The 13,456-nt window shown below is 56.0% G+C and overlaps 1 protein-coding gene across 1 annotated transcript; it reads left to right on the top strand.

Annotated features, from left to right (window-relative positions):
* Nucleotides 1-1,022: 1,022 nt before the first annotated feature.
* CD276 (CD276 molecule) lies at nucleotides 1,023-12,966 on the top strand. The gene is made up of 8 exons (XM_074917159.1): nucleotides 1,023-1,096; nucleotides 3,696-3,846; nucleotides 5,289-5,639; nucleotides 6,029-6,325; nucleotides 8,145-8,285; nucleotides 9,917-9,958; nucleotides 10,426-10,461; nucleotides 11,859-12,966. Exons 2-8 carry the CDS (start codon nucleotides 3,795-3,797, stop codon nucleotides 11,879-11,881), a joined length of 942 nt encoding a protein of 313 aa, XP_074773260.1. The 5' UTR covers nucleotides 1,023-1,096; nucleotides 3,696-3,794; the 3' UTR covers nucleotides 11,882-12,966.
* Nucleotides 12,967-13,456: the final 490 nt, after the last annotated feature.

Below are 13,456 nucleotides of genomic sequence, written 5' to 3'. Positions count from 1 at the left end.
GAAAAGAGCACAGCTCTTCCTCCTCTTCTTTTCCTGCCGTGCTCCCTTCCGCAGTCTCTCTCCCGATACACCCCCGTGGGTGTCGAGGAGTGGTGCTGAGTGTCTGCCTGCCCCAGGCCGTATAAAAGGAGATATTGTGTGTGGGAGCGTGGGAGGAAGATCAGCGTTGCAGCCCTGCCCCGGCCAAAAGTGACCCAGTGGGTTGTGGGAGTGATGGCAGCATCCCCCCAGAGCCCAGCTGGGCTGCACCCCCAGAAAAGCCAACTCCAAAAGGCAGTGAGATGGGTTTTCCAAGAAAACTGCAGTCCCTGTGGGTGGCTGATGCAGGAGGGAGCCTGCTCGGATGCCTCATGTGCCTGAAGTCTTCCTCTTCTAGACGGGGCACCCTCCTGGCTGTACCCTTCCAGCACCGCAGCTCCCAGCTCTTTGGGGGTCCCCCTCTAGGCCCCAGCAGCATTTTTCGCTGAGCGGGATGTGGGCAGCTGGTGGTGTGTAAATCATTAGCCAGTTTTTCCCCCGGGAAGCAGTCGGTGTCGCCACATGGGAAATTCCCGCTGCCTTTTGTTCTCCCGGAGGAGAGAACTCAGCCCCCCTGCCTCCCCCCGGCCTGGCTCTGTGCACCCCAAGCCCTCCAGGTACAAGTGCTCCAATCCCCTGGCTCTGGGCACCCAGTCCCCCTGCTTCGAGGGGTCTCCAAAATCCCTGGCTCCGTGCACCCCACTCCATTCCCAGCTCTGAGGCCTTCACACCCTAGCTCCGTACGCCCAAGCCCCCAGGCTCCGTGCACCCCGACCCCCCAGCACTGTGCTCCCGGGTCCCCTGGCTCCGTGATCGCTGGTCCTGAGCCTCGGTGTGCTTCCCGGCTCGGCGCCCCCGACGCCCAGCCCCGCGCACCCCAGCCTCGGTGCTCCCCGGTCCCCGCCACTCCCCGCTCCGCCCCAGCCCCTGGGCCGGCCCCGGCGCGGCTCCTCCTCCCCCCGCCGCCGGGACCCCCGCCGGAAGCGGCCGCAGCCAATCAGGGGCCGGGGCCGCCGCCCCGGGACCGGCCCGCCCGCGGCGGAGCGCGCGCTCCCGCCCGTCCCGCGCCGCCTCTCCGGTAAGTGCCCGGCGCGGCCCGGCCCGGCGGGGGGCGGCGCTGGGGACGTGGCGGGGCGCGGGGCCCTCGGGGGGTGCCGGGGCGGGGGGGGGTAGGAGCCGCCGCCGCTCCCGTTTCCCCGCCCGTGGGACGGCTCCGTGAGGGCGAAATGAATGAGGCTCCCCCCGAGCCCGGGGCAGCCGGGGGGAGGAGGGCTCGGGGACCCCCGGCGGGTGTCCGGGGTGGGGGTCCCCTTCTCTGGCTGCTGGGGGGAGCGGGGGACTCTCGGGGGGCTCTCGGGGGCCGGACGGTGTCCCCAGCGCTCCCCGTGCGGATGCAGGGGAGGCACCGGCCCCGGGGGCTCCTAAATCCGCCCGGTTTAAACCGCCAGATTTCATGGGTAGAGCTAAACCCCACCCCGCGCGTGGGACAAAAAGCCCGAGCTCCGAGGGGAAGCGATTGTTTCCCTTTTCCTCGGGATGAGCAAAAGGAGAACTCATCCTTTCCTTTCCACCGCCAAATATCGCACCCCAAACCCCAGCCTGGGATCTGGGTGTTGCACCCCTTTTTTCCACCCCTCCTTTGCCGTGCCCCCCTTCCCTGCACGGTCCTGCCTTTCAAGTGGGGAGCTTCTGCTGTGCGCCGAGAAGTTAAGCGGGGACTAAAAATAGTCTGGAGCAGAGCTGGGCTCTTTGCTGGCACAAACCCTGGGTGGGAGAGGAGCAAAGCGGGGGACTTCAGCCCAGGCACCCACAAAAGTTGAGACTGACCCGGACTGGTGAGTGAGGCTTTTCCCTGGACCAGTGGATGTTTTCTTCACACCTCCAGCCATCTAAGGGTGACAATCTGACAGCTGAGAATCTGGATATTATAAAAAAGCAGCATTTTGGCTGCATGATAGTAAATATTAAATGGGGAACGGGTGACATATGGTCCCTGGGGTCCTGCTGCAACAGTAGATGGTATTCCTTGGGTATAACCCTTGGGAGGCTTCTTGCCATGCACAAGGGCATCCCTCTTCCAAGGGACGTGTTTGTGGGGTTCTCTAGATCCCACCCGTGACAAAAGCTCAGGTCTGGGGCTGAGCCTGTCCTTCGGCTGGGGTTCAGCCCACAGGGGTGGGGAAGCTGAGGCACAGAAAGGTGAGAGGCCCACTGAGACTCCCGACTGCAGAAGGAGGGTGGGGGACATGGGTGCCCCTTCCTGTGACACCTCTGAGACGGCCTGGCAGGACTTATAAGTCACGAAGCCTATAAAAATATAATTTATTTTAGCATCACCAGGAAAAGGAAAGGGCTCCAAGGGTGAGCGTGAGGGAGATGAGTCACGGTTTCCCGTGCCCAGGCAGCTGAGTGATGCCCCGTCACCCTCTCCCGCCGTGGCTCCCTCCCTTCCCAGCTGCCTGGGGTTTGGCACCAGGCTGGCTCTGGGCTCGTCTGCTTGGGAAAAGGCGAGAGTCAGGGATTTGGTTTAAGAAAACAAGCTGCATAATTTGTTGTCCCCAAAGGAGCCCTGTGCTCGGGATGGAAGGAGAGGGGAAGCCTCCCCAGAGCTCTTAGGGCAGAGTTTCCCCCTCAGTTCCCCCTCCTCTGTGTGCCTCAGTTTCTCCACCCCACCATATGCCTCAGTTTCTTCCCTCTCATGTGCCTCAATTCCACCCCCCCGTGCCTCAGTTTCCCCCATGGGCGCTGAGCTGAGCAGAGCTTCGGGGCTGCTGTTTCCTCCAGTAAAGGAGTTAAAGGAGGAAGGCACCAACACCCAAAGTCGTTCCTGCTGCAGCCTGGGATTTATTGCAAATGCAACTACTGCACTGAAAACCGTCGGCACTAAGAGCTCCAGGTGGGACAGTGGGGCTCTAGGATGTGCTGGGACAGGGATGGGACACGGAAACAGCAGCGCTGGCTGCGATATATGGGGCTCATTTATGCTCTGAGGGAGGAACGCGGATCACGAGGGGCCTGGTGAGTTCTTGGCATGGCTGGGGAGGGATGCTCGGGAAGCAAACCACAGTAGCCAGCGGTTCTGGGCAGCTTGCCCTCGTCTCTCCCCACAGCCAGCTCTTAGATGCTCTGATTTTATTCCTCATTTTCTGGGGCAACCTCATGCCGGAGACTTTCCTGTGGTGAGCAGGGATGAACCTCACACCCCTTGAGCCGTTGGTGGAGCCAGAAATCTGCAAACGTCTTTTGTTTGTTTTTTGAGCCGTTTTGGACACCAGGAGCGAGTTGCCTCCTCTTGGAGGACAGGGATGTAACAGCCCAATGCTGCAGGAAAAAACTGGGAAAGAAAGAAACAAAAGGGGAGGAGAAGCAGCAAGGAAGGGAAGAGGCTCACGTGGCTCCTCTGGGCACCAGCCAGCGCCTCCGGCACAAGTGCTGCCTCCGGGTCTGTCATGTCCCCGGTGCAGGGGATGCACCGGTCCCTTGGCTGGTGCCAGGCTGGAGGCAAAACCCCTCCTGCATTTTGTGATGGGGTGGGTGCTCTGACTGCTATGTGGCAGCTGGAGGGGACGTCTGGCATGGGATCCTGATGCCCTGGGGAATGCTGGTCTCATGGCCTCTCTTGCTCTCTGCTCCTGGTTCCCAGGACCATCTTAGAGTTTTCTTCTATTTTTCCTCAGGTCAGGGCACTTGTGGTGAGAGAGAAGACTCCCCATAAGAAGGTCACCTGGGGCCGTGCTTGCTTCTGCTTTCTTAGCCGACCTTTGCTCGCGCCGAGGATGCCCTGCTGCCCGCTGCTTGCCCTGGGAGTGCTGGCACTCAGCCTGGCAGGTGAGTGGGGCTGGGGGGGCTTTGGGGCTGGCGTGGTCTGTGTGTCACCACTCCGAAGGAGATATCCTGCATGCCACGTTCATCCCAACGAAGCTGCCGTTGACCTGTGGTTCCTGGTGGCAGCGCCCACAAAATGGTTCTCCTGGTTTTGTGGGCCTCCAGCTGCCCAGGGCATCACCCCGTGGGTGTGATGGCTTCTGGTGCACTCAGGCCACCCTCGTAGCAGGGGACACCACCTCCCGTGTGCTATAGTTGAATGACAAAGCCCTGGGAGGACTAAATCTTGAAGCTTTCTGACTTACCTGGGTGTGTCCCCATGCGCTGCACCTCCTGGCCTTCTGGCATTGCAACACCCCAACCTGGGAGAGATGTTGGCACTGAATCCTTTCGGGATGCTCAGCAGTCAGCAGCGGTTCCAGCCAGGCTGGGTAATGCTCCTAAAACCTGCTGGTGTTTATTTATTATTAGCCAGAGGGGGATGTGATGCTTTCGAGTCTGCCTAGAGCCAGGCAGGCAGCTTGAGTCCTCTTCTCCTGCCTGTCTGCCCATCTGCAGCCCCTGGCAGGTCTCCTCCAGCCCGGCTCCTTCCCGCAGCTCTTCATCCTCCCCGCTTGGGCTCTTGCTTGAAATTTAATGTCTCATTGCTGCCCTCGTCCCCAGGGAGGTATTTTCTCTGGTTAATGGCTTTGCTGTGTTCTGCAACAGTTTTGACATCAGAATACAAAGTAAATCCTTGGTCTAAGGCTAGGATTTCCCCCTTTTCCTCCCTGTTTAGGGGTTGGGAAGAATTGGTGAATGAAGCACTGGTGGTGCCCTGGGTCTGTTTTGGGGGACATTGCTGCTTGCTGCCAACGGGCACCCCAGGAGGAGGATCGGGTAGCCCTAGTGTGGTTGGTGTTGCTCCCTGACACGGTGGCAGGATAGACATCCCACTGTGGCTCGGCGGTGCGGTTGGCACGGTGCCATGGCACTGGGACGAGGTTGGCAGCTTGCTGTGGCACGCCGGTTGGCATCACGCTGGAGCACTGGTGCCATCTAGCGCCTTCCAGCCTGGCCACAGCGCTGCCCAGAGCTGGCTCGTCCTGGGTACACGGGACTGGGTCCCTGCTGCCGTCACCTGCTGACCTCCTCTCCCTGTGAGGAGAAACCAGACTGCGTGTCCTGGGTGGGTTTGGGTGCAGGTTTGGGTGCCTGTGGCAGCAGCTGGCAGCTGAGGGCAGCAATACCCCAGGTTCTGTGCTGGGTGTGGGACTGTCTCCCTGCTGGCAGGGTGGGCTTGGCTGGGGGTTGGTGCTGGGGAGGGTTCCGAGGTGCCATCTGCCCACGGGTCCCTCCCATGGACATCTCTCGATTTGCATAGATGTTATCCAGATGGAGAATTAAGGAGGTGCTTCTGCAGGCTCTTGCCACCATGTGCTTTTACCCTCACCACCCTCCTGCAGGTGCCATGGAGATCCAGGTCCCGGATGAGCCCGTGGTGGCTCTTTTTGGCCGAGATGCCACCCTGCGCTGCTCCTTCTCCCCAGAGGCCAACTTCAGCCTCGATGACCTGAGCCTCATCTGGCAGCTGACGGACACCAAGCGCTTGGTTCACAGCTTCTCTGGTGGTCAGGACCAACTGGCAGACCAGGGCGGGGGCTATGCCAACCGTACAGCCCTCTTCTACGACCAGCTGGCCCAGGGCAACGTCTCGCTGCTCCTCCGGCGCGTGGAGATCTCGGATGAGGGCAGCTTCACCTGCTTTGTCCGGGTCCGGGACTACAGCAGCGCGGCCGTAACGTTGCAGGTGGCAGGTGAGAGATGAAAAGTTGGGGTGCCCTGGCATGTATCCCCCAAAGAAAAGGGTTCTCCATCATGCTTTGGTCCTTCATGGAGTGTCTTTCTTTCTTCACCCTTGCCATGGTCTCCCCAATAATTCAACTCTCTGTTAGAGACTGACCAGCTGCATCTCCCCAGAATACTGCTTGTGGGGTGTGTGGTCCCTTCCCTGCCACGATGGAGAGGGTCTCAGTTGAGAGGCCACCTGGAAGCCTGGCATAAATGAACCAAAGCTGGAGAGGCTTCAGCTGGTTGGTCTGATCAGCTGGAAGAGTCGGTCCTGGGGCTTGCCCAGCCTCGTTGGGTTTCTCCTGATCCTTTAGTCTTCTCCATTGCCTCATGCTGGCTGTCCTCTCCCTTGCAGCTCCCTACTCCAAGCCCAATATGAACCTGGAGCCCAACAAGGATTTGAAGCCGGGAGATCTGGCGGCTGTGACTTGCCACGCTTCCCGCGGCTACCCTGAGGCCAGTGTCCTCTGGCAGGACAGCCAGGGCAGCAACATCACTGAAAATATCACCACATCCCAGGTGGCCAACGAGGAAGGTCTCTTTGATGTGCACAGTGTCCTCCAGGTGCTGGTGGAGCCCAGCAGCACCTACTCCTGCCTGGTGCGAAACCCGGTGCTGCAGCAGGAGACCCACGCCTCCGTCACCATCACGGGTGAGCCAGCGAGGGCCAAAACTGGGGCAAGGAAGGGATGGGTAGTCTGTGTAGCAGGATGCTCTGCCTAAGTTGGGGGGAAATAAGAACATTGTCTCAAACTTTGCCCCACTTGTATGGGTCTTCTGGTAGAAAACTACCAGACATGAGGGGTCACGCTTACCTTAGCATTGAAGATTAGCCTCAATTATAACCTCAAGAATAAATGTTATGGGGTAAGATGTGACACCAGGTGGTTCCTAGAAAGAGGAAGAGGGGAAAAAAAAATACACAGACAGTGTTTTGCTGAGCTAGAAGATTTGGCTTGGCAACAAGTGACCGTCAGTCAATCGCTTTATACTATAAAAGCCTAGTCCTGCTTTTGAACAGGAGGGATTCTAACACACCCTCTCCCTGTGGAGCGTGTTTGGATATTCCTCCCTTGAGCGGGGACACCCCTCAAGGTTACCCCTTGAGGCTGAGTGAAAGAGAGCTTCCCACAGGCATCAACATGGGTGAATAACATCAATCTCTATAAAATAATTACTTACCAAGCTAGCTTTGAACTATTGATTTAGGGAATGATAATTATAATAAATAATAGCTATAGCTTTTATACTGTGTAGTAGATGTTCTGGTTAATGTCCTTTGGTCTAATCACACCATTATGGTCTCGTCACACCACATCAATTATGATTAAGTTTTTATTTTGCTTGCATAAATAAGTTTAGTTTGCTATTTTTAACCCCACGGGACTGTCTGAAGATGGTGACTGTGGTGGCATTGGGATCCATGGCACAGAGCCCCCCTGGGGGTGGCTAGCCTGTATCTCCGCTCTACCTCTCTCCCCAGGGATCTACACGGGTGACTTGAGGCTGTTCTGTCCTCCCTTGTCACCTCATGCCAGTTTCCCAGCTGGAACCAGCACCCTTAGTTCTTAGTCTCTAGCTTTGCTAGTTGCTAGTTGCCCCATTCCAGTCTAAACCACCCCAGAAAGCTGGCATAGCACGTGGTAGTTGTCTTCTCCTTATGTGGCCATGGGATGCTCACAATTTGGGGTTCTCCATTCCAGCTTCAACAATCCTGCTTCAGAAATACAGGCTGGAGGAGTTCATCAAGTACCTTTAGCCTCACTGCTCCACTCCAAGCTCCTCTCACTGCCCTCCTGGAGCTCTTTATAACCTCTTGAGTGGAGCATAACCTTTTTGTTTGGATGCATCCAACTCTTGCAGAAGACTCATGTGGATGCTGGTTGGGTACAGAGCAGTGGCTTTTACTTGGGCTCCCAAGCACACGAGCAAATGTGGTCAGCCTTGGGGTGATGTCAGTGCACGGGCAGGGTTTGGAGTAAGACTTTATTTGAAGAAGGAGCAATATTATGAGGAAAAATCAGCTTCCCAGCACTTGGGGACCCCACGCCCTGGTGGTCCCTGCCAGGCCATCCCAGACACTGGGGAAGGTGTCCCTATCCTTCCTGACCTCGTGGCATGAGATGAGAGGGGAAAGGGAGCGGGTAGAAGGTCATCTAATGCTGGTTTTGAGCTTCTTAGTAAGTCATGGGTCAGCCTGCCATTTGATTTTATTAGTGCAATTATTTAAATGGTTAACAAAGTATTTTAGGGAGTGACTTGACTTGCTGCTTCCCTGACTGGATCCAGACCAGCTGGGGGAGGCCATAATTAGAGGCACTGATGAGTTTTCACTTTCAAAGCCACCCCTGGTGCCACTGACTCCCTCCATGGGGACGTGCCCCTGCCACCGTGGGGTCCTGGATGCTGGGCACGTGTCCCCCTGGTCAGGCAGTGGTGCTCACCGTGGTGGTATTTGTCTTTCCCTCAAGGCCAACACCTCGCCTTCCCCGCTGTGGCACTCTGGCTGACGGTGGGACTTGCCATTTGCGTTGTGGGGCTGCTCGCTGTCCTGCTGTACGTGTGCCAGAAGAAAATCCGCCAGAGCAGGGAGGAAGAGGAGGAAAATGCAGGTAATGTGGTGGGTACCTTCCACTAAAAGGGATGGGGTTTGCCAGGGGTGACAGATGGAGAGTGATGGATGGGGGGAGATGGCGCAAATTTTAACCGCCACGGGTTTGCCTTGGTTGGTGGCACCTTTTAAAGGCTGAAGGGATGCTTGGAGCTGCTAAGGTTGGCAGGGACCAGCAGATCTGTGCCAGAGAGCTTGTGCTGGCTGCATGCAGTGCTCCAGGACGCTCTTTCAAACATACACCTGGTTATTCTGCCACCCATCACATCTCTGCCTTTCACCTTGTTGCTGCGGTCATCCTCTGCGTGTCTGGTACCCACAACCGAGTGTGTGTGGCACATCTCCTTCGAGAAGGTGCCTCTAGCGCTTGCCACTGTGGAAATGCCAAACTCTTTGACCAGCAGAAATAGCATGAGAGGTGCTCCATGCTCTTGTTTTCTGCATCCTCCTTCTGTCCGATGTGTGGGTTTTTTTTCTTGTGAAGACGTGTTTGCACAAAAAGGGGGAGCTTTGTTGCTTTAAAAAAGCTGCCGTGCTCCGAAACTGACTGCAGAGTGGCGTTCCCTGGTTGTTTTCTCTCGCTGACTCCTGAGGCACTTGCTCTGCCAAAGCCTTTCCCTGTCAGCGTTGTGCTGTGGGGCTGGGACCCGCAGCCTCCCTCCCCAGGGGCGCTCTCTGCCGGGAGGGTGTCGGTGCCAATGCCATCACCATGATGCCTGGCTGTTGAGTGTCCCCCGTGGTGGGGACTGAGAGGGTTTTCTCTGGCAGATCCCAGGGAATCATCTGCAGGATATATTAAAAGAAAAAAACCCAACATATTTTTTCCCTCTGTGACAGAGTATTTTCTCCTTAGTCAGGGGATTTTCAGTGCTGTGATGCTCAACCATGGCCCTGGGCAAGCTGACATCAGTCCTTTAGCATCAACACACAGTTCCCAGCCCGATGGCTTCACACCCTTAGAAATAACCTTTTGCTGTGACTCTTAGTAGCCAGCAACAAGGCAGACACCCTGCCCATGAGCCTGGCAGCCACGGGAAACAGGAACAGCAATTTTTTCTGGTCTTTCTGGCCAAGAACAGCATCATAGCAGATCTTACCCATGGGGTGCAAAGCTCCTGGGCTCCATGGCAGGGTGGCAGCATGGTGGGTGCTGCAGGAGGGAGAAGGGGACGTTCATCCCTCGGTGCTGATGGGGTGTCCTGGAGATGCTGGGGGATCCGTGGTCTCCCCGCTAAGCCCCTCACCGAGCGCCGCTCCAGATGGTGGCTGTGCTATAAACAGGGAGGCAAGTGGCTGTGCTGCGTCGCCCAGAGCTGTGGCTTTTTCTGCTTTGTCTTGTAGGGGATGTGCCACCCCGGCACAGCCTTGTGCTGGGGGAAATACCCACCGTGGGGTGCTGGAGGGGGGTGCTGGGTGCAGGTGGGTACCGGTCATCTCCTCCCCTAGCATTGCCAGTAGCTTGGCAGCGCCTGGTCCTGAGCAGACCCCGGGATATGTGGTGATCGTGGGTGGCTCCAAGCAGCCGGAGACAGCGGCGAGATGAGAAGCATCCACCAAACTGTGGGGTTCAGGGTGGGTGCTGGGGTGAAGCCTGGCAGATGCTTCACAATGCTCTGGCTTGCTTTTTTGCAGGGACAGAGGAGCAGGATGAGGAGGGGGAAGAACCCAAGACAGGTGGGTGCGTGGTTCTTGTTTATTATATATGTGAGTGCGTTGTAAGTGTGCTCATGCCACTGTCCCCTACGTAAGCAAACACCTTGGCGTGCTTTGCACTCTCCATCAGTGCTCAGCCCTCCCCGTGCTTACCCGCTCTTGCTGCACCCCCTCAGGCTGGCAGCTCTCTGATAAGCCACCCTATCTCTTAATAAAAAAGCACTTGTGATGCTCTGCTGTCATCAAACGGGTTAATTATATGCCCAGTGATTGCCTTTATCTGCTGGTGCAGGAGCAAACCTGCTTGGAATGCCAACTCCTTCTCTGCCGGGGAGATATAGGGACCAGGGGTTGGTTTGTGATGGAAACTGGTGGGTGCAGTTGTTGGGGTTGGTTCCCCAAAATGGGGCTCCTCTGGGGAGACATCCCCTTGCAAGCCTCTGTCCTTCGCAGTGGGGACTGACCATGTGCTCTTTTGCTTTTCACAGCTCTGCAGCCGCTGAAGAGTGCAGAGAGCAAAGACGGTGAGTGCGTTTGCCAGGCAGCAGCGCAGGACCATGACCTGGCTCGTGGTCAAGGTTTCTTCCTAAGCACGCTGGAGATGATGCTCAGATCTAAGTGTAAAGCATCTATTGCATCTCCATCATCCATCATTGGGGTTCTGTAGGGTTCCCCACCCCCCACACCCTTTTTTTCAGTTTTTCTCATTTATTTCCCCTCAGTTTTCAATCACATTTTCCCAGATCAATTATTTCCCAGCACCCGTTTGCACTCCAGTTTTGGCTGTGCTTGCTCTGGCTGCTGCTCCTGTCTCCCAGCAGCAATGGAGCAATGAGACTGACAGCTCTGATATGGCCATTCTTCTCTTATCCTTCCTTTTCTTGGGCAGCTCAGGGCTGAGAAAAGCCTTGTGCCACTAACCTGGGTCATTGCAAGGAACTTGGGAGTTTTGAGCGTTGCCATCAGTTTTCTAACAGGAGGGGAATTGCTGGGGTCTGTCCTTGCCTTGCGGAGAGCGTGAGCTTCATCCCTCCCTATGCAAAATTCCCCACTAGCAGCCCAATACCAAATTTATGGTGGAAATTCATAAGAATTAAGAGTCCTAGCTCCCGTTTCTGCCTTTCAGTAACTGCTCCCAGCCTCCTGGCTTGATGCTGCCACCAGCCCATCACCCATCCCAGCCCAGTGATGGGCTCCAGCACTTTCCATGCTTGGTCAGCCCTGTTCCTCCCCGACTCATCTTTCTCCCAAGATCTCAATCTTTTAATTTATTTCCTTTCTTATTAAAGGCGGAGACTTGGCCTCTGCTGCTGGTGAATTGCTGCTAATTTAACCCTTCCATCTTTTATTTACAGCCCTGTTGTTTCACTAGTGCCATTTCCCCCCCATCCTGATAGGTTTTTAAAAGACTTTTCTTCCTTCCCCTTCACACGTTTAGCGAAGCATCAACTGACTCTGCTTTTCTCTTTTTTTTTTTTTTTTTCCTCCTTCATGCCCTTATCTCCCCCTCACAAGCCTCCACAGCCTGTGCTTGGCTTCCCAGCCCCTTGGCTTTTCATCCCTGATGCAGCCTGTTTGCTTAACTCCATGTGCGAGACATCACCCACTTGCTCATCGACCACTTTTTCATCAGAAAATGAAACTTGAATAATAACATCTCCCAGGGTTTTCTGGCTGCAGGGGGTTTTCTAGCCAGAAGGATGGATGGAGGGATAAAAACACACCTACATGTGGCTAGTTTTATTTTCCTGAGGGTCCATCAGCCCTGGGAGTGGGGATCCCAGTTTTCCAGGGCAAGGATGGCCCAGAACTGCCAGCAACCAAATTAACTGGACCGTTTATTTGGACCCGCGAATTATTACTCTTTTTTTAATGTCTTAACCAATTTTTATTTAGGGTTTTTTTTTCTTTTTCTCCCCAGATAATGAGCAAGAAATTGATTGACGGGAGCTGGGACACCCCCAAACAGCGCCCTGTGCCCTGGACCAGCTGAGATGTCCCCAGTGGGGATGAACTCCGGGTCCCCTGGGGAGGGCACAGACCTGCTGCCACCCCTTGTCCCTGGCCATGTCACCCTCCTTCCCCAGCCACGTCTTTGGGGCGCCCTGGGGCTGGAGAGAGGCTGAGTCTCTTTATCCCCGGTGAGCCCCGAAGATGGGTGCATCCTGCCCGGGGACGGTGTGCGTGGGGTGGATGCTCTTCCCTGGCCGTCTGTCCATCCCCATGTGGGGCTGAGAGCAGCCAGGGTCGACTATTCCCACCAGCCCCCTCTGTGCCTGCTCCTGCATGGCTGCAGCCGAGCCCAGCCACCTTCCAGGTGTCTTCCAGGGCAAATTTCGGTGCCTTTTCCAAGCCTAGAGACCTTGAGAGGGGTGATGGGTTCAGCGAGGTCCTTGGGAGCAACCGATGGAGCCCAGGAGGCTCTGGGAAGATGGATGGGACCTGTGGGACCCCCAGGCACAGGAGACAGAGCTTGGTGCTCTTGGCCCGGATGGTTGCACCGCTCTGGGGACATATGGGGACAATTATTTCTTCATGTTGCACCACTGTGGTTCCTGTTGGACTTTTATTTTTGCCTTAAATGCAAAATCCCATCGGGACAGTTATCCCCTGCCTTGAATTAACCCGGGGGATTTTTTGAGGGAGGGGGGTCAAAAGGCAGGGCTTTGGGGGGACCTGCCGGCCAGGTGAAGCCCCCCTGTCCTCCTCATGGTGACGAAGCTGATGCTTTAGGGGCTAAAGCACTGGTGGGGGCAGACCTGGCCAGCGTGTGGGGTTGAGCCCTCATGTTTCCCGTGGGATCAGGGGTCTTTGCCCTGGTGTGTCTTCTGGGGGTTCTCCCTCCACTGCTGGGTACCTGCAGGGTGCGTGGGGGCACCCAGGCTCCTGGGGTGAACAGGGTGGTGTGTCCCTGGTCCCGCTCTGGTGGGTGGAGAAGTCCCCTCTGTGCCCCTCTATGGCTCTTCAGGTTTTTGTTGTTATTTAAAATCCAAAATCTGAAAGGGATTTTTGTGCTTTGACAAATAAATCTGGGGGTTGTTTTGGACAATGCTTTCAAGGCTTGGTGTGGTCTCCAGAATGCAACTTTGCTTGTAAATAGTTTAAATATTGAAATTCCCAGAGTGAAACCTTTGTGTTCCCCTTTCAGCCCAGTCCTGTTTGTCCCTTGGTCCCCTTTGCCACTGTGGCACCTTGCACTCTGCCACCCTCATGCATCACCCAGCATGGGGAGAAAACTGCTCCAGTGATGGAGAGATGCCTGCCCTTGTCCCTCCTCTTTATTTTAGTACCTTAAGCAGCAGAATGAAGAGCAAAATCCCAAAAGGACATTGTCATCCATCTGAGATCGCTCCAAAATTCAGGCTGGTTAATCCCATCAATGGGATGCAAGCGGGGTCTGATGGGGGCTGGTGGGGAAGGGACCTTCCTAAGTCATCCACAGAGGGTTATTTTTACTTGTCCTTCCCCAGGCATGAAGCCAGGCTCTCCATTTCAGTAGAAAAATATGTCTAAAAGTGA

The sequence above is a fragment of the Athene noctua genome, chromosome 13 (genome assembly GCF_965140245.1).
Source record: "Athene noctua chromosome 13, bAthNoc1.hap1.1, whole genome shotgun sequence".
NCBI classification, from domain to species: domain Eukaryota; kingdom Metazoa; phylum Chordata; class Aves; order Strigiformes; family Strigidae; genus Athene; species Athene noctua.
Note: the sequence above shows the minus strand (reverse complement) of the source record. Positions and strands in the feature narration are given on the sequence as shown.